The sequence below is a fragment of the Trifolium pratense genome, linkage group LG3 (genome assembly GCF_020283565.1).
Source record: "Trifolium pratense cultivar HEN17-A07 linkage group LG3, ARS_RC_1.1, whole genome shotgun sequence".
In the NCBI taxonomy this organism is placed as follows: domain Eukaryota; kingdom Viridiplantae; phylum Streptophyta; class Magnoliopsida; order Fabales; family Fabaceae; genus Trifolium; species Trifolium pratense.
In genome coordinates, this window is record NC_060061.1 from 38,484,631 (window position 1) to 38,512,408 (window position 27,778).

General features: G+C 35.8%; 3 protein-coding genes and 1 non-coding gene across 4 annotated transcripts; 2 read left to right on the top strand and 2 right to left on the bottom strand.

Moving 5' to 3' along the window:
- Positions 1 to 4,486: 4,486 nt before the first annotated feature.
- LOC123915066 lies at positions 4,487 to 9,748 on the bottom strand. The gene is made up of 4 exons (XM_045966215.1): positions 8,089 to 9,748; positions 5,875 to 7,233; positions 5,611 to 5,826; positions 4,487 to 5,106 (listed from the first exon to the last, which is right to left on the bottom strand). Exons 1-4 carry the CDS (start codon positions 9,746 to 9,748, stop codon positions 4,487 to 4,489), a joined length of 3,855 nt encoding a protein of 1,284 aa, XP_045822171.1.
- LOC123919180 lies at positions 9,264 to 9,370 on the top strand. Its single transcript, XR_006813093.1, has one exon. It is a non-coding gene; the product is annotated as a small nucleolar RNA R71 (small nucleolar RNA).
- Positions 9,749 to 18,367: 8,619 nt separating the features above from the next.
- LOC123914074 (uncharacterized sugar kinase slr0537) lies at positions 18,368 to 22,345 on the top strand. The gene is made up of 5 exons (XM_045965053.1): positions 18,368 to 19,009; positions 19,539 to 19,801; positions 20,085 to 20,202; positions 20,872 to 21,080; positions 21,675 to 22,345. Exons 1-5 carry the CDS (start codon positions 18,623 to 18,625, stop codon positions 22,111 to 22,113), a joined length of 1,416 nt encoding a protein of 471 aa, XP_045821009.1. The 5' UTR covers positions 18,368 to 18,622; the 3' UTR covers positions 22,114 to 22,345.
- Positions 22,346 to 22,509: 164 nt separating this feature from the next.
- LOC123914075 (zinc finger CCCH domain-containing protein 16) lies at positions 22,510 to 27,686 on the bottom strand. Its single transcript, XM_045965054.1, has 10 exons — positions 27,481 to 27,686; positions 27,147 to 27,369; positions 26,848 to 26,939; positions 26,247 to 26,342; positions 25,474 to 25,567; positions 24,957 to 25,306; positions 24,285 to 24,343; positions 24,005 to 24,191; positions 23,231 to 23,303; positions 22,510 to 22,916 (listed from the first exon to the last, which is right to left on the bottom strand). The coding sequence occupies exons 1-10, from the start codon at positions 27,513 to 27,515 to the stop codon at positions 22,848 to 22,850; spliced, it is 1,278 nt and encodes a 425-aa protein (XP_045821010.1). The 5' UTR covers positions 27,516 to 27,686; the 3' UTR covers positions 22,510 to 22,847.
- Between the last annotated feature and the right edge of the window lie 92 nt (positions 27,687 to 27,778).

Below are 27,778 nucleotides of genomic sequence, written 5' to 3' on the forward strand. Positions count from 1 at the left end.
CATAAGACGTCCCTTTAGTCACCTATTTTAATCTTGACCAAATAAAACAAGCAAGTTCATTCATCACACTAAAGATATCATAAAAACACAAATCACATACGATCATGAATTTCTTCCTTATATAGACCGTTCTGAACTATTTTGCCAATCCCGAACTTAACTTTAATCTCATCTTTCTTCATCCCTTTTAAACATTTGGTAATCACATTAAGCCCGTTATCTATTCACACACACATGGTAGTGAGTCTGTTAGTGATTATGATCCGATTCTTTTTCATATTACTTATTGTCCTTTTTGACATAGGATAGCTTTATATCTTAGAGGTGATTCGCAGTTGGGCTAAATGACCGGGTGAGGGTCACCTGACTTAGAATGCGTAGTCCCCTTTTCAGATTTATACTACCTTTTTTATTACTTATCATCATCATTTTTTTTCTCGAAATCATTCACTTATATTCGTCGACTCTACCACTTAGATAGTGATCTTAGATGGTGCCGACTACCTAATGGTTCACTCAGGGATTAGTAAAGTCAAGAAATTTAAGCTCGGGTAAGGCAAATATCAGAATTGATCTACATAATTAAGAAATTTATGGTGTTGAAATGATATAGCTAGTATGAAAATATGCTCACAACTTAATTTTGTCAGTGACTTTTGGAAAATCAAAATTGTATTGCTTCTCAAAAATTTTTTTGTTATGGCTCAAGATTTTGGAAAAATTTAAAATAACCCGAAAAATTTATTTGCAAAAAGAAAAATTAGACTAAAATAAAATTATACTGAAAAGTAGAAAATAAAAACAGTAGAAAATAAAAACAGTAAAGTCCTCCCCTAAACTTAAATCCAACATTGTCCCCAATGTTGTGACTCAAGAGCAGAATTGGAGCGCAAAACCTGTGATAGATCATGAGGGAGGCTGTTGATAATTTTGGAAATTGTTGAACTGAAGCCTCAAACCGCCTAGCTCTTGTATGACATTGTCGAGCTGTTGTTGACGGTGCTCTTCTGAGCTCTCCCATCTATGATAATAGCCCTGCATCTCATGTTGGTTTCGAAGAATTTGGTTTTGCTGGGCTTGCATGAATGTCATTCGTTCCATCATCTCCTCTTGTTGTTGATGCATGGCATAAAATAATCCATCGCGCTCTTGATTTAGTGCATTTTGGGTGCGTAATTCATTAAGCACATCATCGATGGTGCTCTGGCGAGATGAGGAAGAAGGACCTGCAAAAGGGTTAGAAAGAGGTGTGTCGTGTGCAGGTGGAACAAAAGTGTGGCCCCCATCAGCAGCAACATTATCAGAATTGTTCGTGGGGGTTTCATCTTCAGGTGGGAAATACAAAAAATTATTGAAACCACGAACGTCAGTCCTTTCCGGGTTAGGGAAAATAAATTCACGGAAAACACTATTATTAATCATTAAATATAAATGTCCATCCTTTGCTTCCTTTACTAATTTCATGCTCTTTACCATATCAAAGTCAATCGAGCTTATGGGCAGTGAAGTAAGATTTCTGAGTCGGTGTTCTAATCCTATGGCTTTAGCAATTGTGGTGATCAATCCACCAAAAGTGATAGTTCCGCGTTGAGAATTAACGATTGAGCGCATATGATTAAACATAAAGGGAACAGAATTAATTTTTATTTTCTTAACAAAAGCAAACAAATAATAAAGCTCTTTTGAATTTACTTTGTTAGAATTTGCCCGACCAAAAATAGTGCCAGCTAGTAACTGGCGAAAATATCGAACGGCCGGATTATGAATTGCCGAAGCGCGGTTACCCTCAAAGCTAGTAGTATTTTTACCGGTGAGAGCTTTCCACATATAAACAAAAGTTTTTGACCATAACTCATCATCAGTGACTTCACATACCACATGTGTGTGAGGAAAGTGTAAAAGATCAGCCATATCGTGGAAACTAAAAGCATAATCGTGATTAAACATTCTAAAATTTATAGTCCCACTAGTACTGTTTGAATCAGGGACAGTGGAAATTTTGAGTGAACTTAGGAATTCAAGTGTCAATTGAACATAAACTGGGTTAGCTTGTGATAGGAAATAATTGAGATGGAGAGAATCAAGCATAAAATTGACACTATCATACAAACCTAACATTTTTAGACAAGATTCATCACAATACCTGGTTGATACAATTTCTCTAGTGCTTAACTCTTGGTAAAGACTAGCTTGCTTTTCATTTCTGCCTTTCCTAAAGATGACTTCATAGTCTGATTGAGCCATTATAATTGTATTTTTCTTTGTAAGCTTCGTGCAAGTGTGTACTTGTGAGGACTATATTGAACAAAAGTGTTGCAAAAGGAGATGATACTGGAAAGCCGGGTGAGTTAATTAGGAGAAGTATGAAATGGAATTTAAGGAAGGCTTGGCATAAGGCATGGCGCCAGCCATATGTTGTGTGGCGCACGCCACATGCTTATTGGCATGTGTGTGTGGCGCCGGCCATATGTGTTGCCTGACACAATTTTTGGTTTTGTCTTTATATTGGGTGGCTTATAGTGTGTTGTTGTGCATGTGACTCAAATAGTATTAAATTATATAGGGGAATGCATGGCGTGTAGCAGTGAAACAATGAAAGAATCTTTATATAGCCTTGCAGGTCACATGAGTTTGCATGTTCATAATAATTATATTTTTGATCAAGAATTTTTTTTTTTAGAAACATATAGGAATAAATAAATAAATACCGGTTATTTTTACCAAGTTATCCAAAACAGTGTAAAGGAGAAGATACTTTTGCAGAAAATTAAGTGTAGCTTGTTGATCATAGTAGTAGTAGCAAAGCAGTATCGTAAGAAAAATTTAACTAAGTTGAAAAGTATATATATAGATAGATGAAACATGCAGAGAAAGGAAATCTAACATGAAATTACTTGCATAATTTATTAATACCAAAATAAAATAATTGTATCTAATTGAGAAATTTATGCAGGAAAATTAAATAGTTTGGATGCATAAAAAAAATAAAATACTGAAAGCGGGAAATAAATGTTTTCTTTCGCGCAAATTTATTCAAAGAAGTGTTTCGGCGCGAAAGAAGAAAATAGACAGATGTTTGTCGTCAGCCACTAGGTTGTGGCGCAGCGGGAGGCAGTTGAATGGCGCGAATCTGGTCCGAACAACGATCGAACTGTTCTATGACCAAGTCCATGAATCGATAGAAATCTCCTTTTAAAGTTGCAAGATCCGTACGAAGAGCAACGAGTTCTTTCTGCATGCCGGCAATGGCAACTCCAAAGTCAGGTGATGAGGTAGAAGCAGCTGTAGGGGTAGGTGATGGAGGTGCAGGTGTGTAAAAGAAAAGTGGTGGTTCTGGGTCATTAAGAATGTAGTAAAATGGTGGTGTTTCGGGGTCAGTTTCGTCTTGTCCCTCCAAGTTATAGAGCCAGTTCTTTTTATCGTGCACACTAGTTTTGGTATTGTACGGCAAAGTGAATTCATGAACAGGCTCAAGGTTGATCAATAACTGGAAGGTATCAGGGCCAAGGTTTCCAATCAGGTGGTTGTTGAAGCAATATTCAATTCCCATGGGTTCTACTCCTATAGAGAGGTCAATCTGTGACAGGGGGGTGTAGAGGTCTAAGGCTCTAGCTATGATGGTGACAAAACCACCAATGCCTATGTGGCGAGTTGGGTCTTTGGTGAATTTGGCTAAGCTGTCAAGTAGGAAGGATGCAGCATTGAGTGGTCGACTTTGTGATCCACAAAACATTATGAACAGTTCTTCCCTACTGACGGTTGTGACGTTGGAGGGTTTTCCAAAGAAAGTGTGGGCAATAATCATGTGGAAGTATCTTATTGCCGGGTTATGGATTGCTGTGCTTAGTCTTTCATCGGGGGGTGAGTTAGGGTTGCCCGAAATGCTGCCCCAGAAGCGTTGAAGCTCACTTTCCATAAAAGTATCTTCTTGTATCTTAGTGAAAGCATCTGGGCCACAAGGCACTCCTAGGTATTCAGCTATTTCTCGGGTGGTAAGACGGTAGGATTTTCCGAACAATCTAAAACTGACAAGACCTCCATGTATGGGATTTCCACGTGTCGGCTCATACCTAAATGCACTCAGGAATTCCAGAGTCAGATTTCGGTAGGTGGGTGGGTTGGAAAAAGTGAAGCGGTCCCAACCTAGTTGGTTAATCAAGAATCTCACGCTCTCAGAAATTCCTAAAGCTACTAAGGCGTAACTGTCTGGAAAAGCATGGAATGATGTCACTCGGTGGGAAAGGTCTTCGTAACGCTGCTTCTGTGTGGCGCTTCTGAACTTAACTATCATTTTGTCCTCCATTTCGTTTTTTAAAATTAATTCAGTATCTGCTATTTTCAGTAAGAGAAAACAATCATACAAGTTAGTGCTGATCAACAAAAAAATAAAAATAAAGCATATGAAAAATGGAAAATACACATATGGGTTGCCTCCCATGCAACGCTTCGTTTAGTGTCGATAGCTCGACAGTAATCCGGTCAACGTCTAGGTTTCAGGTGGGAGATCATCTAACTTTAAACTTGAGTAGTGATCTCCGTCATTGGGGAAATAGTAGTGTTTTAAACGCTGTCCATTAACAATGAATGTTGCGTTTGATTTACTCTTGATTTCTACGGCCCCATTTTTAAAGACTTTAGTTATTTTAAACGGTCCTGACCATCTGGAACGAAGTTTTCCAAGAAATAGCCTTAGCCTAGAGTTAAAGAGGAGTACGAGTTCTCCTTCCTTGAATTCTTTCCTTAGTATGTGCCCGTCATGCCATTTTTTAGTTCTTTCTTTATAAATCTTGGCATTTTCGTAAGCATCTAGCCTAAGTTTATCTAGCTCGTTTAGTTCTAGCATTCTTTTTGCTCCGGCAGCCTGATAGTCCGTGTTAAGATTTTTAATTGCCCAATAGGCTCTATGTTCTAATTCTACCGGCAAATGGCAAGATTTTCCGTAGATGAGTTTAAATGGAGTTGTCCCTATGGGTGTTTTATAGGCGGTTCGATATGCCCAAAGTGCATCATCCAGTTTGGTGGCCCAATCCTTTCTAGAAGTGGATACGGTTTTTTCTAGGATTGTTTTGATTTCTCTATTAGAGATTTCTACTTGGCCACTTGTTTGTGGGTGATATGGGGTTGCAATTCTATGTCTCACTCCATATTTTTTTAATAGGTTTTCTAACTGTTTGGATATAAAGTGAGAGCCGCCGTCGCTTATGACTAACCGGGGGACTCCAAATCTAGGGAAAATAATTTTCTTAAACAACTTAACGACTACTCGTGTATCATTAGTGGGAGAGGCGATTGCCTCTATCCATTTTGACACGTAATCTACTGCTACGAGTATGAACTTGTTACCTGATGAGGATGGAAAGGGTCCCATAAAATCTATACCCCAAACGTCGAAGATTTCTACTTCAAGGATGTTTGTGAGTGGCATTTCGTTTCTTCTTGAGATGTTTCCCGTACGCTGACATTGGTCGCATTTTGCAATAAACGCGTGAACATCTCTAAAAAGGTTAGGCCAATAGAGACCGGCTTGTAGGATTTTATAAGCGGTTTTAGAAGTGCTTGCATGCCCTCCATAAGGTGAGGCGTGACAATGGGTAATGACACTCTCCATTTCTTCTTCCGGGACGCATCGACGAAAAATTCCGTCGGCGCCTCTTTTAAATAAAAGGGGCTCGTCCCAATAAAATTGTTTAACATCATGGAAAAATTTCTTCTTTTGTTGATAAGAAAATTCAGGTGGCATTATTCCGGCAGCTATGTAGTTAACATAATCAGCGTACCAGGGGGCTGTAGTTTGGACTAGAATGGTTTCTATTTTCTCATCGCGAGCTCTTTCTTTGTTGGAGGAAAAATCTAATTGGGCGATCAGTCTATCACAAGGGAAGTCATCGTTAATTGGGATATGTTCTTCCCTAATATCATCTATTCTAGACAGGTGGTCTGCTACCGTATTTTCTATGCCTTTCTTGTCTTTGATTTCTAGGTCGAACTCTTGTAGTAGCAGTATCCATCTTAGAAGTCTTGGTTTTGCATCTTTCTTACTCATAAGATATCGGATTGCTGCGTGATCGGTGTAAATGATGATTTTAGATCCTACCAAATATGAGCGGAATTTGTCGATTGCAAATACGACAGCTAAGAGTTCTTTTTCGGTGGTAGCATAGTTTAGTTGTGCCGCGTCTAGAGTTCTACTTGCATAGTAGATAGCGTGTAGCTTTTTATCCTTTCTTTGTCCTAGAACGGCTCCTACGGCGTAATCGCTGGCGTCACACATAATCTCAAATGGTTCACTCCAATCAGGAGGTTGCATTATAGGTGCGGAAATCAAGGCTTGCTTGAGGTGTTGGAATGCTTCCATACATTTGTTGTCGAAGATGAATTCGGCGTCTTTCATTAAAAGGCCTGTTAAGGGTTTAGTTATTTTAGAGAAGTCTTTTATGAATCTACGATAAAAACCTGCGTGTCCTAAAAAACTTCTTATGTCCCTAATGGTTTTTGGAGGTTGAAGGTTTTCTATTACTTCAATTTTAGCTTTGTCCACTTCTATTCCTCTATTAGAAACTATATGTCCTAATACTAGTCCTTCACGAACCATGAAATGACATTTCTCCCAATTGAGTACTAGGTTGACTTTAACACATCTTTGTAATACCAATTCTAAATTAGCGAGACATCCTTCAAAACTTTCCCCATACACAGAAAAATCATCCATGAATACTTCCATGATATTGTTTATAAAATCTGCGAATATCGCCATCATACATCGTTGGAAGGTTGCAGGGGCGTTACATAATCCAAAAGGCATACGTCTATAGGCAAAGGTACCTACAGGGCATGTGAAGGTGGTCTTTTCTTGGTCGTCGGGGTGTATCGGGATTTGGAAAAATCCAGAGTATCCGTCTAAATAACAAAAATAGGAGTGTTTAGCTAGACGCTCGAGCATTTGGTCAATGAACGGTAAAGGAAAATGATCTTTCCGAGTGGCTTTGTTTAATTTTCTATAGTCGATGCACATTCTATATCCTGATTCCACTCGCTTAGGTACAGATTCTCCCTTCTCGTTTTTGACAACTGTTAGTCCTCCCTTCTTTGGTACTACATGAACAGGGCTGACCCACTTGCTATCAGATATTTGATATATTATGCCTGCGTCTAAGAGTTTCAGCACTTCTTTCTTAACTACTTCGCTTAAGATAGGGTTTATCCTTCTTTGGTGTTCTCTCGAAGCCTTTGCATCTTCCTCTAATAAGATTCGGTGCATGCACACAGAGGGACTAATTCCCTTTAAGTCTGAGATGTTGTAACCTAAGGCAGAAGGATATTTTCTTAAGACATCTAATAAATTTTCTGTTTCTATCGGGTCTAGGTCAGCGTTCACTATGACTGGGTGACTCAGATTTTCGTCTAGATATTCGTACCTAAGGTTCTTGGGTAGCGGTTTGAGTTCTAGCGAAGATTGTTTAGGTTCCGGCGTGAGATTGGGTTCGAATGGAGGTTCCTCTCTCAAGTTATCTTCTACACTAAGTTTTAGTGAAGCTTGGCCTTCATCTATAGGAGGTTCTAGAATTTCTATTTCTTGAGGTAGTTCTTTCTCTATTTCCTTAACACACTCATCAATTATGTCTATGGCATAGCAAGTGTCTTCGACAGCTGGTGTTTGCATGAATTTAGAAAGAATAAATTCAATTTTCTCTTCGCCTACTTCTAGTGTAAGTTTTCCTCGCTTAACGTCTATTATTGCTCCTGCAGTGGCTAGGAATGGTCTTCCTAAAAGGATTGGAATACATGAATCTTCCGTAATGTCCATTACTACAAAGTCGGTAGGGATATAGAGTTGGCCGATTTTTACTGGAATATTTTCTAGGATACCTACAGGGTATTTAACTGAACGGTCTGCTAGTTGAAGAGACATCCTAGTAGGTTTTAGATCACTCAATTTTAACTTTTTGCTGATTGAGAGGGGCATGAGACTAACACTTGCTCCTAAATCGCATAGTGCCTTATCTATTACGTAGTTGCCTATTACGCAGGGAATTGAAAAACTTCCTGGGTCCTTAAGTTTAGGTGGCATTTTGTTTTGGAATATGGCACTGCATTCTTCGGTAAGTGCGACTGTACTATCCTCATCTAATTTCCTCTTGTTTGACAGAATTTCTTTAAGAAATTTTGAGTATGTTGGCATTTGTGTTATTGCTTCTGAGAAAGGTATGGTTATGTTTAGTTGCTTCAGAAGTTCTACAAATTTCTTAAAATGTCCCTCAGTTTTAGTCTTAGCTAATCTTTGAGGAAAAGGGATAGGTGTTTTGTAAACAGGTGGTGCAGCAGGCGTAAGCTTTTTGGTTGTCCCCTCCTTATCTCCTAATTGGGGATTTTCGGATTCTTTCTCAGGCTCTTTTGGTGGTTCACTACTCTCGGCTTCCTTGTTGGTTATCTTAGCGCTTTCTGAGTTTTTTACTCCAGAATCAGGTGGTCCTTGCAACTCCTTTCCACTTCTTGTGATTATAGCATGTATGGCATTCGCATGCCCTTTTGGGTTAGGCTCTGGTTGTCCTGGAAATGTGCCAGCTGGGGCGGCAATAGTTGCTTGTTGTTGTGCCACCTGGGAAATCTGTGTTTCTAGCATTTTGTTATGGGTGGCTAGGGCATCAACCTTAGTTGCTAATTGTTTTACCAATTCATTAGTGTGAATGTTTTGGTTTAAGAATTTTTCCATCATAATATCGAAGTTAGACTTCCTTGGTGGATAAGGTGCGGCTGGTTGTGCTCCTTGCTTTTGGTAACCTGGAGGTGCTTGAGTAGGATTGAGTGTATTATTGTTCCTATAAGATAAGTTAGGATGGTTCTTATAGCCAGGATTATAGTTATTGGACAGAGCGGCATAATGCACTTGGTCGAGTCCGGCTAATATAGAACAATCAGATGGTACGTGACCAGGGATTCCACACACTTCGCAATTTGGTTGGATTGCAGCTACGGTGGATGTGGTTGGCAGGGTTAAACTCTCCAACTTTTGAGTAAGGGCTTCCACTTTGGCGTTGACATGGTCTATGCCACTTACTTCGTATATACCGCCTTTTGTTTGGGATTTCTCTATAGCAGCGCGTTCGCTTCCCCATTGATAATGGTTTTGGGCCATGTTTTCTATAAGCTGGGTGGCTTCTTGGTATGGTTTATCCATCAGTGCTCCACCGGCGGCTGCATCTATGGTTAGTCTTGTGTTATAAAGCAGCCCATTATAGAAGGTATGGATTATGAGCCATTGTTCTAGACCGTGGTGTGGACAGAGTCTCATCATATCCTTGTATCTTTCCCATGCTTCGAAAAGTGATTCTCCTTCTTTTTGCCTAAATCCGTTGATTTGGGCTCTTAGCATAGCTGTCTTACTTGGCGGGAAGTATCTAGCTAAGAATTGTTTCTTCAATTCGTTCCATGTAGTGATGGAGTTCGAAGGTAGAGCTTGGAGCCAAGCTCTAGCTCTGTCTCTTAAAGAGAACGGGAAAAGACGGAGTCGTATTGCTTCGGGTTCGACACCATTGGCTTTGATCGTGTCTGCGTACTGCACAAACACTGATAAATGGAGGTTAGGATCCTCCGTAGGGGAACCAGAGAACTGGTTTTGTTGCACGATTTGCAACAAAGCGGGTTTCAACTCGAAGTTTCTTGCTTCGATGTTAGGGGGCGCGATGCTCGAATGCGGTTCTTCTTCGGAAGGAACGGCGTAGTCCCTAAGAGGGCGTGCGTTGTTAGCCATGGGTAAGAGGTTTTGAAGTTCGCGGATTCGACGTTTAAAATGAATAAAACGTTCTATTTCGGGTATAGGTTGTTGTAATGGTTCCTCGGAGTTACGAGTATTGGGCATACAACCTAAGGAAAAGGGTTGCCTTAATCGTCACAAATTAAAAACTAATTAGCGAAAATTGACTAAATTAGTCCCCGGCAACGGCGCCAAAAACTTGTTGTGATAACTCTGCAAGTGCACAGGTATATCGTGTAGTTATAAAAGATTATCGATCCCACAGGGACTATTTGTTAATATTTCGCTTATGTTTTTAATATATCGTAAGGTTAAGGCTAGATATTAATTAAAGAAGGCGTTTTAGATAATTAAATTAACTGTGTTGAATAAAATATTATTAAACTAACCGGAATGTAAATTAAGTTGCTTCAATGGATTCGGTAATTAAACTGTGTTTTGAAATAATGTTACCTTTTTAATAAACTGAAATTGATTAAAAGATACGCGTCTCACACTCTCGCGCTATTGAGTAATATCGTATAGTTATAAAATAAATGTTTCACTTTCGCTCTCGCATTTACTTATAAAAAATACTTTTTGAAAATCAATTCAATTTAATTAAAGAGATCTAGTTTTCTCAAAACGACATTAGTTTAAAAATATAGTCTCACGCCGTCGCGCTATTGAACTAATACTATATTATATAAATGAATGCTTTACTCTCGCTCTCACATTTATTTATAAAATACTTTTTGAAAACTAATATAGTTTAATTAATTTTAAAGAGCTGTCGCGGTGTTTAAAATTAATGTTCAGTTTTTACTATCCGGTACAAATCTCACACTGTCGCGCTATTAATCTATACCTTAGTTAATTTTCACTGTCGTGCAAAATCTTTAATTTAACTATTACAAACTGAACAGAAAACTAGATTAAAAACGTAAGTCACGGATTAATTACCAAATCCAGATTAGCTTCCTAATTCACATTCCAGTTAAATAGATTTAGCTACGCATGATTTTATTTGACAAGATACTGATTAAATAATTCTTAGCTGAACGAAACATTTAAACAAAGTAACCGTAAATCAAACAGAGCATACGAATATGCAACTCGAATATACTAATATTGAAACTGAATAAAATAAAAGTACTGTTATTGAAACTTACAAATACTAGTGAAACTAGTACAGGTACACCGGAACAAAGGAAATCAAAGACACTGATTGAAACTGGAACTGGAAGTGTAAGCAGCAACACCATACCTTTTTGCTCCGTAAACTAAGACTACTTAATAACTGAAATTTTAAACTGAATTTTTCTCTTAAGTCTGCGTAGAATAATGTGTCCAAAAACACTGACTGGTGTTCTCTATTTATAGTCTTTATGAGATACAAATATCTCCTTTGAATCCGTTGTTCCGTTATAAGAAACGTGCATATCTTAGTTGCTTCCACCGAAATCTGAGGAACGCCGAAATCTGAGGAGCAGTTGAGTTGAGGATAAAGCCGTGTGAAACGTGCCCGTGAAAGTAGGAAGGAAACACTACGTGGCGGGTACTACAAAGCACATGGCGGGCGCCATGTGTGCAAAGCCTGTGGCGGGTGCCACAAGGCACATGGCCGGCGCCATGTCTTATGTGTGTGGCGAGTGCCACAGGCATGGCCAACGCCATGTGTTGTTGTGTGGACCACATGTGCCTGGCACATGCCAAGTGCTTGTGGGCTAGCTTTGTTCGTCCAATTTCTTTTTGGGCCTCTCTTCCATCTGATCCAATGTCTTTTTGATCCACTTTGACATTAATTTTGTGACTTTTTTTTTATTTCGAGAAGTTCCGGAAATACCTGTAATACACAATAAAAAATGATAATAATACTACTAAAATGCAAAGAAAATAATAAACTATTAAACTAATATTATAAAATAAATACTATATTTTTCAGTGTTATCATCGCCGAGTATACGGCTAAGTTTGAAGCTTTGTGTGTGTTTAGTCCACACTACAACACGGTGGAAGCCGAAGAGGATAAGTGTGTCAAGTTCGAGAGTGGACTTCGTCCGGATATCAAGCTTTTGATTGGATTTTCTGAAATCAGGGGTTTTCCGACCCTTATGACCAAGGCAAGGATTTGTGATGAAGATAGCAAAGCCAAGACCAACTACTATAAGGTTCTGAATGATAGGAAAGGAAAAGGTTTGGATCGTGGTAAGCCGTATGAGAACAAGGGCAATGGAAGTGGAAAGAAGAAGCAAGGAAGTGGAAGTTGTTACAAATGTGGAGAGCGGGGTCATATGTCATATGATTGCCCGAGGAAAAGCGACAAGTGTTTCAATTGTGGACAGTTTGGGCACAAGGCCGATGCTTGTCGGGTGAAAGTGTTTTGTTTCAATTGTGGCGAGGAAGGTCACAAGAGTCCGACATGCAAGAAACCGAAGATGCCGCGTTGAGGGTTCGTTCTCTGTTTTATCTCTTAGGTAATTTCGAGGGCGAAATTCTTTTAAGGGGGGTAGAGTTGTAACGACCCGATTTTTAGTAAATCGATATTTTATATATTTGCATATATTTTGGGTTAGTGTTAAATATTTATTTACGCGACGTATAATTATTTATCGCGAACATAAGTTTGTGAGCGAAACCATTGCCATGTTAGTGGGCTTGGGCGTGTGATAGAGCTTAGTGGGCTTAGGCAATTGGGCTTGAACCAAGAGAATTAGGGAGAGGTATATATAGAAAACCTTAGTGCAAATATCTTTCATTGTGTCATTTTCTTCCTAAGAGCCAAGAGCAAACCCTAGGAGAGCAAGAAGAAGAACACGAGCAAGGAGAAGAGATTTAGAGGCCAAGAATCATCATTCAATCCAAGGTGAGAGTGGTTAAGCATAAGCTTGGGTGATCCAAGAGAGGGGAGGTGTCTAGCCTCCATTCCTAAACTCTCTCATCCAATTTCTTTGGGGTTTGGGTGAAATTTCTTTATCATAAACATGTCTTTTCATCTTAGTATGCTTAATGAACATCTAGGAGGGTATATGTATATGTTTGATGATGGTTTTGCATGTTTATGCAACTTTGCTTATTTTGCAAGAAATTGACATGATTTTGATTGTTTGATGTATTTGGATGTTTGGAAGGGATGATTAATGTTCCTTGATACCATATATGCTTGAATTAGCTGTTTATAAGAATTTATAACATGTCTAGATGGATTTTTGAGTGGATTCAATGTTAAACCGCCTTAATGAAACTCAAGAACAGATATTTTTCTGGTGTAGTTCGCTAAGCGACCAGGAGTTCGCTGTAGCGAACATGTTCGCTGAAGCTTGCCAATGCTCGCCATGAGCAGGTGACTTCCTGGTAAGGTTCGCCATGTCTCGCTAAGCCCTCGCTTAGCGAAGGCCTCTGCGACAGCAATTGTTGTTGATGTTTATAAGTGTATCTAGGCACTTGTAACATGGTTTTGTTTTGGTTTTGAATTATTATATGTTTAATAATTGTGTTGTGTGATGGCATTTATATAAAATGTCAAAGAAGTATATGTATTTTGTATATCGGGTTGTCCGATAAAGAAGAATATCAGTTTGTCTGATAAAGAAGTTTAATGGATTATGTTATCCATGTAGTGAGCAGTAGCTTCGTGCTAAGTGATTATCATATGTTTGGTAAATGCATGGCATTCATAAACTCATGCATTATTTAGGGATATCAGACTTGTCTGATAAAGAAGGATATTGGACTTGTCCAATAAAGAAGAATATCAATGGTAAGTTCCTTGATAAAGAAGATGGTACCACATGCATTAGTCGTGTCTAGGTTGGCATGACATTGAATGTTTGACATTAGTCGCATTTGAGTAAATGTGCAATTATGTGTTATGTGTTATGTGAGTTCTTTGTGTTGTCCGAAACGACGTGAAACTATCTGGTTGTGTATTTGTGAGTATGTGTTATCTGGTGTATTGCTTATTGAGGCATGTGTGTGAGTTAGTAATACGTGATAGGTTGAATATAGGTGCGTTTCTATATTCGTATGTATGTGATTATGTTTACTAACTCTCTACCTATTTGTTATGTGCTGGACCTTTGGGGGTTCAGGTATTCAGGTCGAGGTTTCGATCGAGCTTTAGCTGCAGATCGTTTTGGTGTGGAGCACTTTTGGTGAGGAGCTAGTGTAGGCTACCTTTGTATAGTTTTGTTAAGTTTAGTTTGGTTGTGATGTATATTAGTGCTCTGGTATTTGTAACATCGAGTCGGGAATCGTTTGTATTCCGTCGTATATCGATGCGAACATCTTAACTTATGTTTTATGCTAATGAATTATCTTTTGAACTATTATGTTCATTGCTTTGAAAATCCTTTATGTTATGTTTTCCGCTGCGACGTTTCGTGTCCTGTGCACGATCGTTTTTGAAAATGTTTTCCGTAGCGCTCCGGCTACTTATCTTTAAAAAGTTTTTAAGATCACGTTTTTAAGGGTAGTTAGTTCGGGGTGTTACATAAGTCGTTCAATATCACCTAATTGGACTAAAATAGAATAATCAAGCATGTCTAGAATAGAACAATATAAAAAGTTCATTTACAAAATTTTAGTATTTTTCAAACCATGAGATGAGTTAAATATGAACTTCTTAATTCAAAATATCAAAGATAAAAGTAACCTAAAATTGCATATATAAAATTTAGTAGGGATAAAAAACATGACATTTTGTTTATGAATACGGAAAATTAAATTAAATTTAGTAATTTTGTAGAGATATAAAACTTATTTAACCCTATAAAATATTACGAATCACTAAAAGTTAACGGTATTACTAAAATATATACACATATAAAATATTAGAAGTTTTTTTGTAAAAAAAATATAAATTTATTTTAAAAATTATATGTAATGGTTAAACGGTAAATAAATATTAAAACTTATAAACTTATAATGTTAAAAAAATTGGAGGATACGACTTATGAATTAAAATATTTGAAGGATACATTGGATACACATTTTAATCAAACGGTATAAAAATTGAAGGATACACATTTTAATAACTTTTGAATTAAAATATTTGAATCTTGTTAAATAAACAAAAAAAAAACATGAAAATAGAGGTTGAATGATTTGACGCATGCTTTGATTTATTGTGAAACATAATTAATGATTATATTTAGGCTTAATTAGTAAAATGGTCCCTTAAAGACATTTTTGGTTTCATATTGGTCCCTTAAAGAAAAAAAGGTCTGAATTGGTCCCTTAAAGACTTCTCCGTTAAACATTTTGGTCCTTTCCGTCCATTTTTTTCCAGAAACTGTTAAGTTGTGTAAGATGAACCAATATACATAGTGATGCATCGTAGACCTCATTAATATTTTAAATTTTGACCGTTTGATCTTTTTTCACAAAGGACATCTTTAGATCTTGGAAGTCTATTGTATTTTTCGGTGTGAACCACCACAATCTTCTCCCTCCCCTCATTCAGCATCTTCACAGACTTAAAAAAAAAAAACTCAAATCTTCAAACAAATCTGGCTAAATAACCTCCACCCAGAATATTAAAAGTAGCTAGTTGATAAGGAGAAGAACAGGTGTTGAATCCTGAAATGAAATTGATTCGGCCGATTCGTTTGCTGACGAATATCTTCAATTGATTTACTATGTGTGTAAATCAATTGATTTGGTGACGAATATATTCAACTCTAGTTTGAGAACTTGATCTAACCATTTATTTTTCAATTTATTTTGTTTTTTTTTTTGTTTTCCAGAAGTTTTGGATTTATGGGGTTGATTAACAATTAAAGTTGGGTTCATGGAATTAATGGGGTGGTTTAAAAATAAAAGTTTAATTTTTTGGATCTAGGTTCATGAGATTCATGGCAGTTAACTAACATCAAAGTTTTGATTAACATTAAAAATCGAACTTTCATTTTCCGGATCTGGATTCATGGGAGTAAAATCAAAACTTTGATTAACATCCAAATTCAAACTTTGATTATAAAAGAAATTTAATAAAAAAAAAACCCAGAAATCAAAAGTTAGTGGAAGAAGCTGATAAAGGGATAAAATTGTTATGAATATGAAGAAGGAGAAGAGGGAAGAAGATGAAGGAAAAATTATGGATTTTTACTATTGTTATGAAGAAAAAAATCTGAAATTTTTATGAATGTTATGAAAATGATGATGAAGATGAAGAAGGATAATAGGAAAGAAGATGAAGAAATGGTGAAGGATGAAGAAATTGATGGTGCACTGTTAGATCTGGTAGACATGCAAAATCTAATGGTTTATTTTTATTAAAAAATATCCAACGGTTAAGATTTACAAAAGTTACTGAAGTATATGGTAGACCATCTACAATGTTGATCCACCTAATACATTTGGGGTTAATAAATTAACGGAAAGGACTAATGTGACAAACAGAGATATCTTTAAGGGACCAATCCGGACCATTTTTTCTTTAAGGGACCATTGTGAAACCTAAAATGTCTTTAAGGGACTAAAAAACTAATTAAGCCTTATATTTATGTGAAGGATATATTTGCAAATATTAAAAAGTAGTGTTCAAAATAGAAAATTTAATAAAGAAACAAAATCTGCATTAAATACTTGCCACTTGTTAACCACATCAGCGGTGTACCGGTACATGTCCACATAATATGTGTACCGAAGAATTCAACCCCTTTTTATAAAGGTTTTAATATTTTAATACAAATTTATTATAAATAATAGGTTTATGAAATTTATTCTTTTAATAAAAAAATATTATATCATGTAAAAACGTGATTTTTAAAAAGGTAATTATCTTAATAATAATAAACTTAGAAAGTGATGTAAAGATGTAAATAATATTTGGATAATTTTGAGTTAAAAGTTAGCGAAAATGATAAATATGACTAACTGAACTATAGTCAAGAAACGTAAGGGGATCAAAATGAAACCAAACAATAAATTAAAGGAATTAAAGTATAATTTAGCATATATTTTAAGGTTTAACAATGACATGTCATCAAAATAAGTCATTTCAAACATGTTATATGAATATGACTTTATGTAGTATAATTTAGCATATATTTTAAGGTCTTTTTTTTTTTACACAATAGTTTAACTCATTGTTTAAACAATAATGATAATACGTTTTACGTAGACTCTTTTATGGTGTGTTTGGTAGGAGATAAAAAGAGAAGAGAAAAATAAAAATACGGAAACCAATGCATGTATTTGATTTCTTGTTTTTATTTCTCTTCAGTGTATCACACTTCTTTTGGCACAAACGTCTTAAAAAAGACATCGGAGGTGCCAATGGACTTCTCCACTTACACTTGAAGCATTCATAATGAAATTGCATTTAGACCATAAAATTTAAAAACATCAAGGGACATAAATTCTATTTAGGGACATTGAGAGACATATAACGATTTTCCATCAACGGCACCAAGGCAAACACAACCATCTTTCTTATTTACTGTTACGAGCCGAATTAGGGACATCAAGGGACATATACTCAATTGTTCTCATAGCTGTTCCCATAAACTTCATAATAGACAACAAAACAAAGCATAATTATGAACATCCAATTTATGGACTGTGGTACATATTTTCAAATTAAGGACATCAAGGGAAGCATATTTAATTTAGTAACATCGAGGAACATATATTCAATTTTGCAACAAATGTGCCAACGCACTTCTCCACTTACATGTGAAACATTCACATTGAAATTGCATTCAGACCATTAAATTTAGGGACGTCCAGCGACATAAACACAATTTAGGGACATCCAGAGACACATACTCAATTTTGCGAAGGTGTCAAAGCACACACACAACCATCTTTCTTAGTTACCGTTATGAGCAGAATTAAGGGACATATACACAATTGTTCTCATATGTTGTTCCCATAAACTTCATAAAAGGCAACAAAACAGAGCCGAATTACGAACATCTAATTTAGGGACATTGAGGTACATATGTTCAATTTAGGGATATTGAGGGACATATATTCAATTTTGCATCAAAGATGCCAAGGGACTTCCTCCACTTACATTTGAAGCATTCACATTGAAATTGCATTCAGATCATTAAATTTAAAGACATTGAGAAAATATATACTCAATTTTGCGTCGAAGGGACCAAGGCCACAAACAACCATCTTTCTTAGTTATCGTTGTGAGCAAAATTAGGGACATGAAGGGACGTATAATCAATTGTTCTCATACGGTGTTCCCATAAATTTCATAATAGGCAACAAAACAGAGCAGAATTATCGACATCTAATTTAGGGACATTTGAAGTACATATATTCAGTTTAGGGATATCGAGGGGCATATGTTCAATTTAGAGACATGGAGTGACGTATATTCAATTTTGCATCAAAGGTGCTAAGGGACTTCTCCACTTACATTTGAAACATTCACATTGAAATTGCATCAAGACCATCAAATTTAAAGACATCGAGAGACATAAACTCAATTTCAATTTAGGAACATTAAGAGACATATACTAAATTTTGCATCGAATGCACCAAGCCACATAAACAACCATCTTTCTAATTTACCGTTATGAGCAAAGTTAGGGACAGCAAGAGACATATACTCAATTGTTCTCCTATGTGAATAAATAAATAAATATATATATTTTTTTTAATTTGAATGAAAGTGGATAATTCTAGAAATTTGTAAACCTTGAGCTGAAAGGGTGAACACGTCAATTGAGTTAACCCCACTCCCCTCCCTTCCCTTCCTTCTTCTCCCTCTTTCCTTATCTTCTTTTCCATTCATCCTTCTCTTCCTCCCTCCCTCCCTCGTCGCCATAGCCACAACCATTTTTCTTTGTGTCTCTTCATAGACACAAAGACACATACTTAAACATTATCATTATTATTACATAAAAAACATCACTTTCAATAACAAACATGTCTCTATCTTTTGTTCGTATGTCTTGTTCCTCTCATACAATTCCACACACTTTCCAATCTCATCTTCCTCAAAATTCCAGAACTGCCCATTTCATTATTTGCCGTTATAGACGCAGACAAGTGTATGATTCAGTTTCCATTCACCGTGGACTCTTTAAAGTTTGTTCCTTTTCCACTTTTGGTGGAGCTTCTGAATTTGAAAGTATTAGCCAAAGGAACCATGATGAAGAAGAAGATGATGAACAACAAATTAGAACAAGGGCTAGTAATGATGAAGATGATGAAGTCGATGATGATGATGAAGAAGATGAAGAAGAAGAAGGGTCTATTAGTTCATTTGTTTTCCCTGAAAGATGGGATGTCTTAGGTCTTGGACAAGCTATGGTAATTTCCCTTTTCATTTCTTATTCATGTGTGAGGAACATTGGTAGTTTGCAATGATTTGGGGCATGTTTGGATTCACTTTTTATAGATATGAGTTTTGAATTTGAGCTTATTTATGGATAACCTATAAAAGCAACTTATTTGCTATATGGAACAATTTGACTTTATTTTTATATCATAGAAATAGGTTATATATAAGCATTTATACTACAAGCGCTTAATTGAACTGCTTATGCAAACAGGGCCTTGGTATGCTCCAGTTCATTCTAACAAACTCTTTGCACTATTATATAACTTTTATTAAGATATGTTCACTGAAGAAATGTTGCATGCATGCCCTTTACTTGTTAAGAGTTGAGTTGTGCTTTTCTCTTTTGTTGCTTTTCCTTGAAACTGTCAACATATTAAAATCCCTCAATTCTTGCTTGTGTTGTGGTATATATCATTGTTTTGAAATAAATATAGATACACCGTACAATTTGATAATAGTAATGACTCTTTAAGTGTGTTGTTTTGGGAATTCTTTTAGGTAGACTTTTCTGGCACAGTTGATGATGAGTTCCTCAAGAATTTGGGATTAGAAAAGGGAACAAGGAAACTTGTAAATCATGAGGAAAGAGGTAGAGTTTTGCAGGCCATGGATGGTTGCAGCTATAAAGCCGCGGCTGGTGGATCGCTTTCTAATACCTTAGTTGCCCTGGCAAGGCTTGGAAGTCGCTCCCTTCGAGATCCTGCTATAAATGTTGCAATGGCCGGCAGTGTGGCGAGTGATCTATTGGGTGGCTTCTACAGGTTTGCCTTCATTACTGAACTGTTCTTCGATTAAATTTTTATGCTTGCTTTAGTTGTGGCTGATTTAGTTTCATTTAAGAAAGAAGTTAATTTGGAACTTGCTTGTTCAAAAAAAAAAAAAAGTTAATTTGGAACTTTTCCTTTTCTGGTGCCTCAACAATTATGAGTGATGAAATAATCTACATGTCTTTGTTTTAACCATTTGTTCTTCCATGAGACAGAAGAACTCCTTTGATTGGATTACGCAGTACGGTGATTTGCTTACATTTATTTTAAATTTTAGGGAAAAATTACGCCGAGCAAATGTACAATTTCTTTCTGCGCCTATCAAGGATGCGACAACTGGAACAGTTATAGTTCTCACAACTCCAGATGCCCAACGCACAATGCTTGCATATCAGGTTCAATATGCTACAAATGAAGAATATTACTATATATTTCTGCCACTTCTTTGTTGCAATTTGAGGATTCTGTGGCTAAAATAACAATTATATACTATTGTTCATTCTTTTTTCCCCTTTTCCCGCTAGTTAAGTAATAAACTTTTATTTATCAGAAGAAACACATACACATATTTGACTGACTATTGAATTGAATCAATCAACTATAGGAGTTGCTCAAAGTTTCATGTTATGTTCTAAAGTCAGATTATGTAGTTTATGTTTCATTATGTATTGTGAAGAAAATATCTATTATTTTTAGAACATGTGAGTTTCGTCACTGGTATGCTATGAGCAATTGAGCATATACATTATTTACTATATATTCACCTATTTCTTCTTTAAGCATCAATCTATGAGCAATTTGCATCGTTATGATATTGACAAAATTGTGTGCTTACAAAGATGTGCATTGCTGACTATACACAGTACAATATTAGTCAAACTCGTCATTTAAACAAGTCTCTCTTGCTGATTTCACTTCCGTGCCATTTTTTAGGAAATTTTATGAACTCCTTTCAGATTGTGTTTACCTTTATTAATGTTAATTCTATGGACTCCTTTTTCTTTGCTGTCATTATATAAAATAATGAAGGGAAAATGCTAATATTATATGTATTCTGGTATCAGGGCACATCTTCAACTGTTAACTTTGACACTTCCTTGGCAAGTGCTGTTTCTAAGACCAACATACTTGTTGTTGAAGGTTATCTATTTGAACTTCCTGATACTATTAAAACAATAACGAAAGTGTGTAAGGAAGCTAGGAGTAATGGTGCCTTGGTTGCAGTAACAGCTTCAGATGTTACCTGCATTGAGAGACATTATGATCATTTCTGGTAAGATTATTAAGCAGCTTTGATTTTTTCACATAATAATTCGTTCATTTCCACTTGATGTCAAAAGGATTGTGTTTTCATATATCAAATTGTATGCAATTATCATCCATTAAGCCTGGTCTTGTTCTCTAATAATGAATTTGTTAGGGTAAAGTGTAAATGTGTAATAGTGTGTAATTAACTAAATATCATAAGTTAATTTTCATACATTTTCTGCTGTTAGTTCAGAACAAATGGCATATTTTGTTCTAAAACATAGTACCATATCCCCTAGTTTTGGTATTTATCTCAATTTTGTAAAATGCGGGAAATAGCAATCTAAGAGACCCTGTAATTTTGGTGCGACGCTATAATCAATATGTGCATGATGATACCTATGATTGGTAGGAGAATCATACTAAATGAATTTCTTTTTGTTCCAATTTTATGCTGTTATTCACTTTCAATTGCTTCATTTGAGACCTGATAATTTAACTTGCAGTGTATCAGTACATTGATTCAATCCAGAAATTAAAGACAATAAGATGAATGATAATTGCAGGTGTTAAGATCAGACATATGCTTGTATGTAACTTGTATTTGTTTATTCAACAGGGAAATTGTAGGAAATTACGCGGATTTAATCTTCGCAAACGTTGATGAGGCGAGAGCTCTTTGTAATTTTGATGCAAATGAGAGTACTGTTTCTGTTACGAGGTATCTAAGTCAGTTTGTCCCTCTTGTATCCGTTACTGACGGTCTCAGAGGCTCTTACATAGGCGTAAAAGGTGAAGCAGTGTACATCCCTCCTTCTCCGTGTGTTCCAGTAGATACTTGTGGTGCCGGTGATGCATATGCATCTGGCATATTGTATGGTGTTTTAAGAGGCGTGTCGGATTTAAGAAATATAGGTACAATAGCAGCTAAGGTTGCAGCCACTGTTGTTGCACAACAGGGAACAAGGCTTAGAATTTCAGATGCAGTCAAATTAGCTGAATCTTTTGAATTTCAACTTGATACATCCGTTGTTCGATCCGATATTGGTACTGTTTAATTAGATTGTAACCTTGCATTGAGTTCTAATATTCTTTCATAATATGAAGTAAGAAATGCATTCCTTTGATACGTTTCATAAGTCCTGTAAATAATTTCATTGTAAAAAAATAGCTATTCTGGCAGTGGCAATTAAATTACTTAGGCTTCTGTCCATTCTTCAACACATAACATTATTGTTATTAAGTACATTGATGTTTTCTTTTAAGCATGAATCAGATTAATCTTGGATACTTTTTACTTTTTTTAGTCCTAAATTTAGATTTAACTCTGCATTTATTTGTATGACAAATTCTAGACATCCTATTAATCAAAGTTCTAATTCAACTATACTGAACTTCACAAAAGTTTGAAGCAGCTAACATACTCCCAAAAGGATAAAATTGAAAAAGAAAAGGATAAAAAAATATTTCATAACTTGTATCAAATGGACCTGAATTTGTCCTTAAAACTGAAATTTCTCTATCTTAAGGAGCATAATTTTTGTCATGTTACAAATAAAAAAGGATAAAGTAATTTTCTTTTTTCTTGACAAAGATAAACTACTTCCTTGCAAGCTAGGATTCTTGCAAAAATACATAATTTTTTTTTCTATCCAGATATCAGATATGACACTCATGTTTGTTCAGGAAAAAAAAAACATATCAAGATGATTGCAATAATCAATATCGATGAAGGACTCGTAACAACTGTAATCGAGCCTTTGCTTTTGCATCCTCTTTTCATGTTCATTGATCAGTTGATTATACTCTGCAATCCAATCACATCCTGAATAAATCTATCCGGAGGAGCTACTTCTGGAATCTGTCAAATTAAAAGATATATATGAAACAAATAAAAAATGTTAGCATTTATCTCACAAAGCACTTAAGAAAATATCCCCAACATTTGAATTTTAAAATATATAGTTAACAAAAAGTAAGCCTATATCTGCTAAATGTTAATGCTCCAATATGAAGAATTGTGTAGTTTAGCACATGGAAGAACCAAAATATCCTATTGCAGATTTTTTCCATACTATGAATGGTTATATGGTTTTGTATATAAAATAAATGTTTCTGAGAAACCTGAATGGACACTTGTTCAAAACCTCAACAAGGACAGCAGAAGACTCTTACCTCTCCAGGATCCCATTTCTCCTTTAACCAGACACTTTCATCTACGGACACATTCTCTACTTGGGACGTGTTTCTGCAAGAATAGACGATCATAAGATTCAAACAAAAAGTATTTGGAATTGTAACTTGAACATGAAGCTGGACTGAAAGCTCTGAAAGTAAGTTCAATATTAACAAAAGTTGATGGCTTTGTTGGATAATAATTAAAAGAAACGGCGGACCCAAATTTGTCCAAATTATAACATTTATAACTGGTGCAATTGGGTCCCTTACTTTCTATGGAAATTAGAATGATTTACTGAGCTCTTATTATTATGCCAACAAGTTCATGTGATCCCCTGGGGTAATTATCTGCTGCATTCATCATCTCTTCCCTTTATTTTTGTTTCTCACCCTTTCATTCAACACAAAAACTTGCGTTTGGAAATTACCAAGATTCGGTATAACTGGTGAAATTTTTAATAGTTAACTTAATTCACTAAAATTTATGACAATCAATCTAATATTTACAAGGAAGTCGGATTGTATGAGTTTTTTCTCACAAAAATGAATTACACATCTAATTTCAAGATGCAACTAGCTCAAAACACTTAAGGTCAATGGGCTGGGTTATGATCTATGGCATATTATTGAATTCTATGTTCTCTGAAAGTTGTATCTGGCCAAGCAATACAGCAGAACTATTTTTGGTTGAGTAATGGATGAAAACGGAATTTGATTAAATTGTCACAACTACTTTTGTAGAACTCTAAACGAATGGGAACATTAACTTACAGCTGAACAGCTGATGTTGGAAGCATTGTAGTGGAGCTAGTGTTATTGAACGCAGTGGATGGTTGTTGGAACTGTGAAGTTGAACCTGGAAACATTGTAAACTCCACTGGTGTAGAAAAGGGGTTGCTTTGAGCACCTGAGATTCCACTGCCGAATATATTTTGAGTGTTGGATCCGAAAATGTTTCCTACAATTTATCGCAACATTGATGGTCAAACAAGGAAAATAGAAGATAAATGTAGTCATGGTGCTTGTTATCGAAAATCCTTAAAATATATACCTCCATTTCCAAAGGTCGTGCTAGGCTGCGCTGGAGTGGTCATTTGTGGTCCAGAGGGCCTAACAAGAAAGTTACAAACAGATTACCATACGTCAAGAGCAGACATTAAAAAAAATCACCAGAATATAAAACTAAGGAACAGGATAAAATCATCGTGTGGGAAACAATGATTGGAAACCTGCATCCTATACATTATAGCATACACTGTTATTTGAATCACTCAATGCCAAACATAAAAAACCATCATAACCTTATAGGTATGAATCCAGACGCGGAACTCTCATGACCTAGGTCATTCTACAGAACTTGAAACAGTTATTCAACTAACCAGTCTGTATTAACATTTCCAAAACTGTAACCTTAAACCACATCAATAGAAAGATTCACGTTTTTCACCACTCTCTTACAATCACACCATAATCCAAAACAAAAACAAATAGTAGATCGGAGTTATAGAAAAAGGAATCCTATATTGGTGTGATGCAGCCAAATGAAGGAACTAGGTCACAAAAGAACAGCCTCGTCAATATCTAATAAGGTGCAAACCATATACCAACTTAAGAAGCTCTTTGCATTCCCTGTTAACTAAATTTTGATATTTCTTGATTTAGGTCATTTTTGACTCCATACAATTGAAAATGAAGAAAATGTTCTAAAGCATGTCATCGTTACCTTTCAAAACCAGTGTTCAGTGAAGCGCCAAGTTGGCTAAAGCTTGAGACTGCTAAAGGACCATTGTTTTGAGTGGCTGGTAAAAATGCATTTGCATTGGCTCCATTAGCTTGGTAATTTTGAGTGGCTGGTGAAAATGCATTTACATTGGCTCCATTAGATTGGTAATTTTGAGTGGCTGGTGAAAATGTATTTGCATTGGCTCCATTAGATTGGTAGTTTTGAGTGGCTGGTGAAAATGTATTCGCATTGGCTCCAAGAGAAGAATTCAGAGGCATTTTGTAGGGTTCAGAAAGTAGTTTGTCAAACTCAACCAACTTGGATTTTAGTATTGTTCTCTCTTTCTCAACCTGTAACAACATATTTTAAGTTAAACCAGAAAAACAATTGCATGAACATAACACTCACCTTTCTAGTTGCAAACACGAGTACAAAAAAATTGAAAAAAGGCTTTGCTTAAATAGAAAAATAAATTTGATTAGAGAAAAATGAATTACGAGTAGATTAGGATTCTTACAATTACTGGCAAACTCGTTCCATTCCTGGCATCCTCATAAGCCGCTGCTCGTAATTCTTCATAGCTAATATCTCCAAGAATGTCACAAGGAGCACTGGATAAAAAAGAAGTCAAAATCTATCATGATACTTAGATTTCTTATTAGTAAACTGGTTAAGATTCTTTAATGCAATTTCTCTTTCAAAACTGGAAAGTATATTAGGATCTCCTTGCGGTATATATTAGGTGTGAATATTCTTTAAGGTGATGTTTTCAAGTTCACTTCAATAGCTGGTGTATTCCTGATGAACAGTACAGCTTTCACTTGGGATTTTTTCACTCCTTATTCCAAACTGTTAACTGAATGGGCACAGGGCAGTGGCATAAATCATAAGTAACTAAAGAAGACTCTACTAAAGTTTTCTGGAATTTAAATAAACAACGAGATCATGTATTTGAACATTCCAATCACTTGGCTTTGTGATGCAAATCAAAACGGTCCCCATCAAAACCTCTTTCATCTTTTGGATAGCAACTTTGGAAACGATTTTCAAGGATAAGGGCTTTGCGGAAATGTATAATGGTTAGTGGTTCAATTGGTGTCAAATGTGAAGAATAGATGGAAAATTAGTTGACAATGTTTTTACAACACAGTCCACTGCACGGGTTTGCTGACTGCATTAGGTACTAGACTACTACACAATGACTTCCTCCATGACTAAGCAACATATTATTTATAGTAACAAACAAATTTGATAAGTGTTTTCAAACCATTGTGCATAAAAAAATAATACCCTTTGCAATGACCATAGCATGTAAGTATCCAAAGTGGTTTCTCTTGCTGAAAATCTTCTACAATCTGGCGCTTGCAAACCTCAGGATCTGTGCATCTTCAATTACATCAACCAAGCTTTAGTGAAGTATATAATATAATTTAACTCTTGTAGAAGTGAACCCAATGCAAAGTGCAAAAATTAGAAAGAAAAAACAAGGCAAGAGCCACAAACATTGATATGCAACATGGAAATAAAATCAACGTACTGAGACTTCTTTAATATAGAAAAAAAAAATATAATTAGATAGGGAGGGGGAGAAGTACACGAGACGGTCACATTAACACCAAAAAGTGACCGCCAAGGTGAAGGAAAACAAAATAATGACTCTAACTTGTTATTTTGCTTGTTTATTTAATTGAGAAAGCAACATAACACACATGTTAGACAGATTGAAATATGTCATATTTGCATCTTCCAATCAAAGGCAAAAATGAGTCTGTATGTTATACACAGGTAGGTGGCATTATTTTCATCCATGTTCCTCGTGCTCACTTGATACTACATGAAGAAAAATGTCTATGTTTGATGATTGATGGATGATGAATTGATCAGTACTTACTTATGATTCACTGCTTGTGAATTGTTATCTGACTGGCGTGGAGGGCCATTCTGTGGTTTGGATGAAGATCGAGTCCATTTGTTTTCAAAAGGCTGGTTCAAAAGTAAACCACAACATGATTATATTAACAAGGAAGGTGAAACCAAGCATAACAATGTGAACATTGTAAAAGCTACACTACTTAAATATTGAAGGGCAACAATGATATATTCATGAACTATTAAGTAATGGCTACGAAAACTGGTTATCGAAACGCAAATAAGTAAACTAGTTTATTATTGAATGAAAATAGTATGAACCTGAAATTGGTTAGGTTTGGAATCAGAACGAGGAGGGGCATTTAAGTGGGAGGTGTTTTGAGTTCCAAAACCAAAAGGGTTGTTGTTGTTGGGGGCAGAAGCAGAAGGAGAAGCAGAGCCAAATCCAAAAGGGTTGTTAGTTGTATTTTGCTGTCCTCCAAAGGCATTATTAGATTTTCGCTGTTGTTGATGAACGAATCTACACCTGTCTCCATATTGACAGCTGAAACATGAACAAGAACAACAAACAACAATTCAAATTATTTATTTTGATTCAATAATAATCAACTAACACATAATCGATTATGTAATAAGAATGGAGATGAAGAATGACCTGCCTCGCTGGAAATTTCTACAAAGATCTTTCATTGAAGATTCTTGTTCTTGAGTTTTTGATTAATTTCTCAACAAACAAACCCTACCGCGATTTCAAGATTTCACAAAAATCACTTCGCACTGCTCTACTTGCTCTGTATAAAATTTAAAATCACCTTCTTTGTCAAAAAGACGCAACGCGGATTTTTATTTATTTATATATTTATTTATTTATTTAAGTAATTTCAAAATATAAGTGAAAAATTCAGTATTTTTTTTTCTGGCGCGTAGCTTACTAATTCCACCTTATGTTGAAT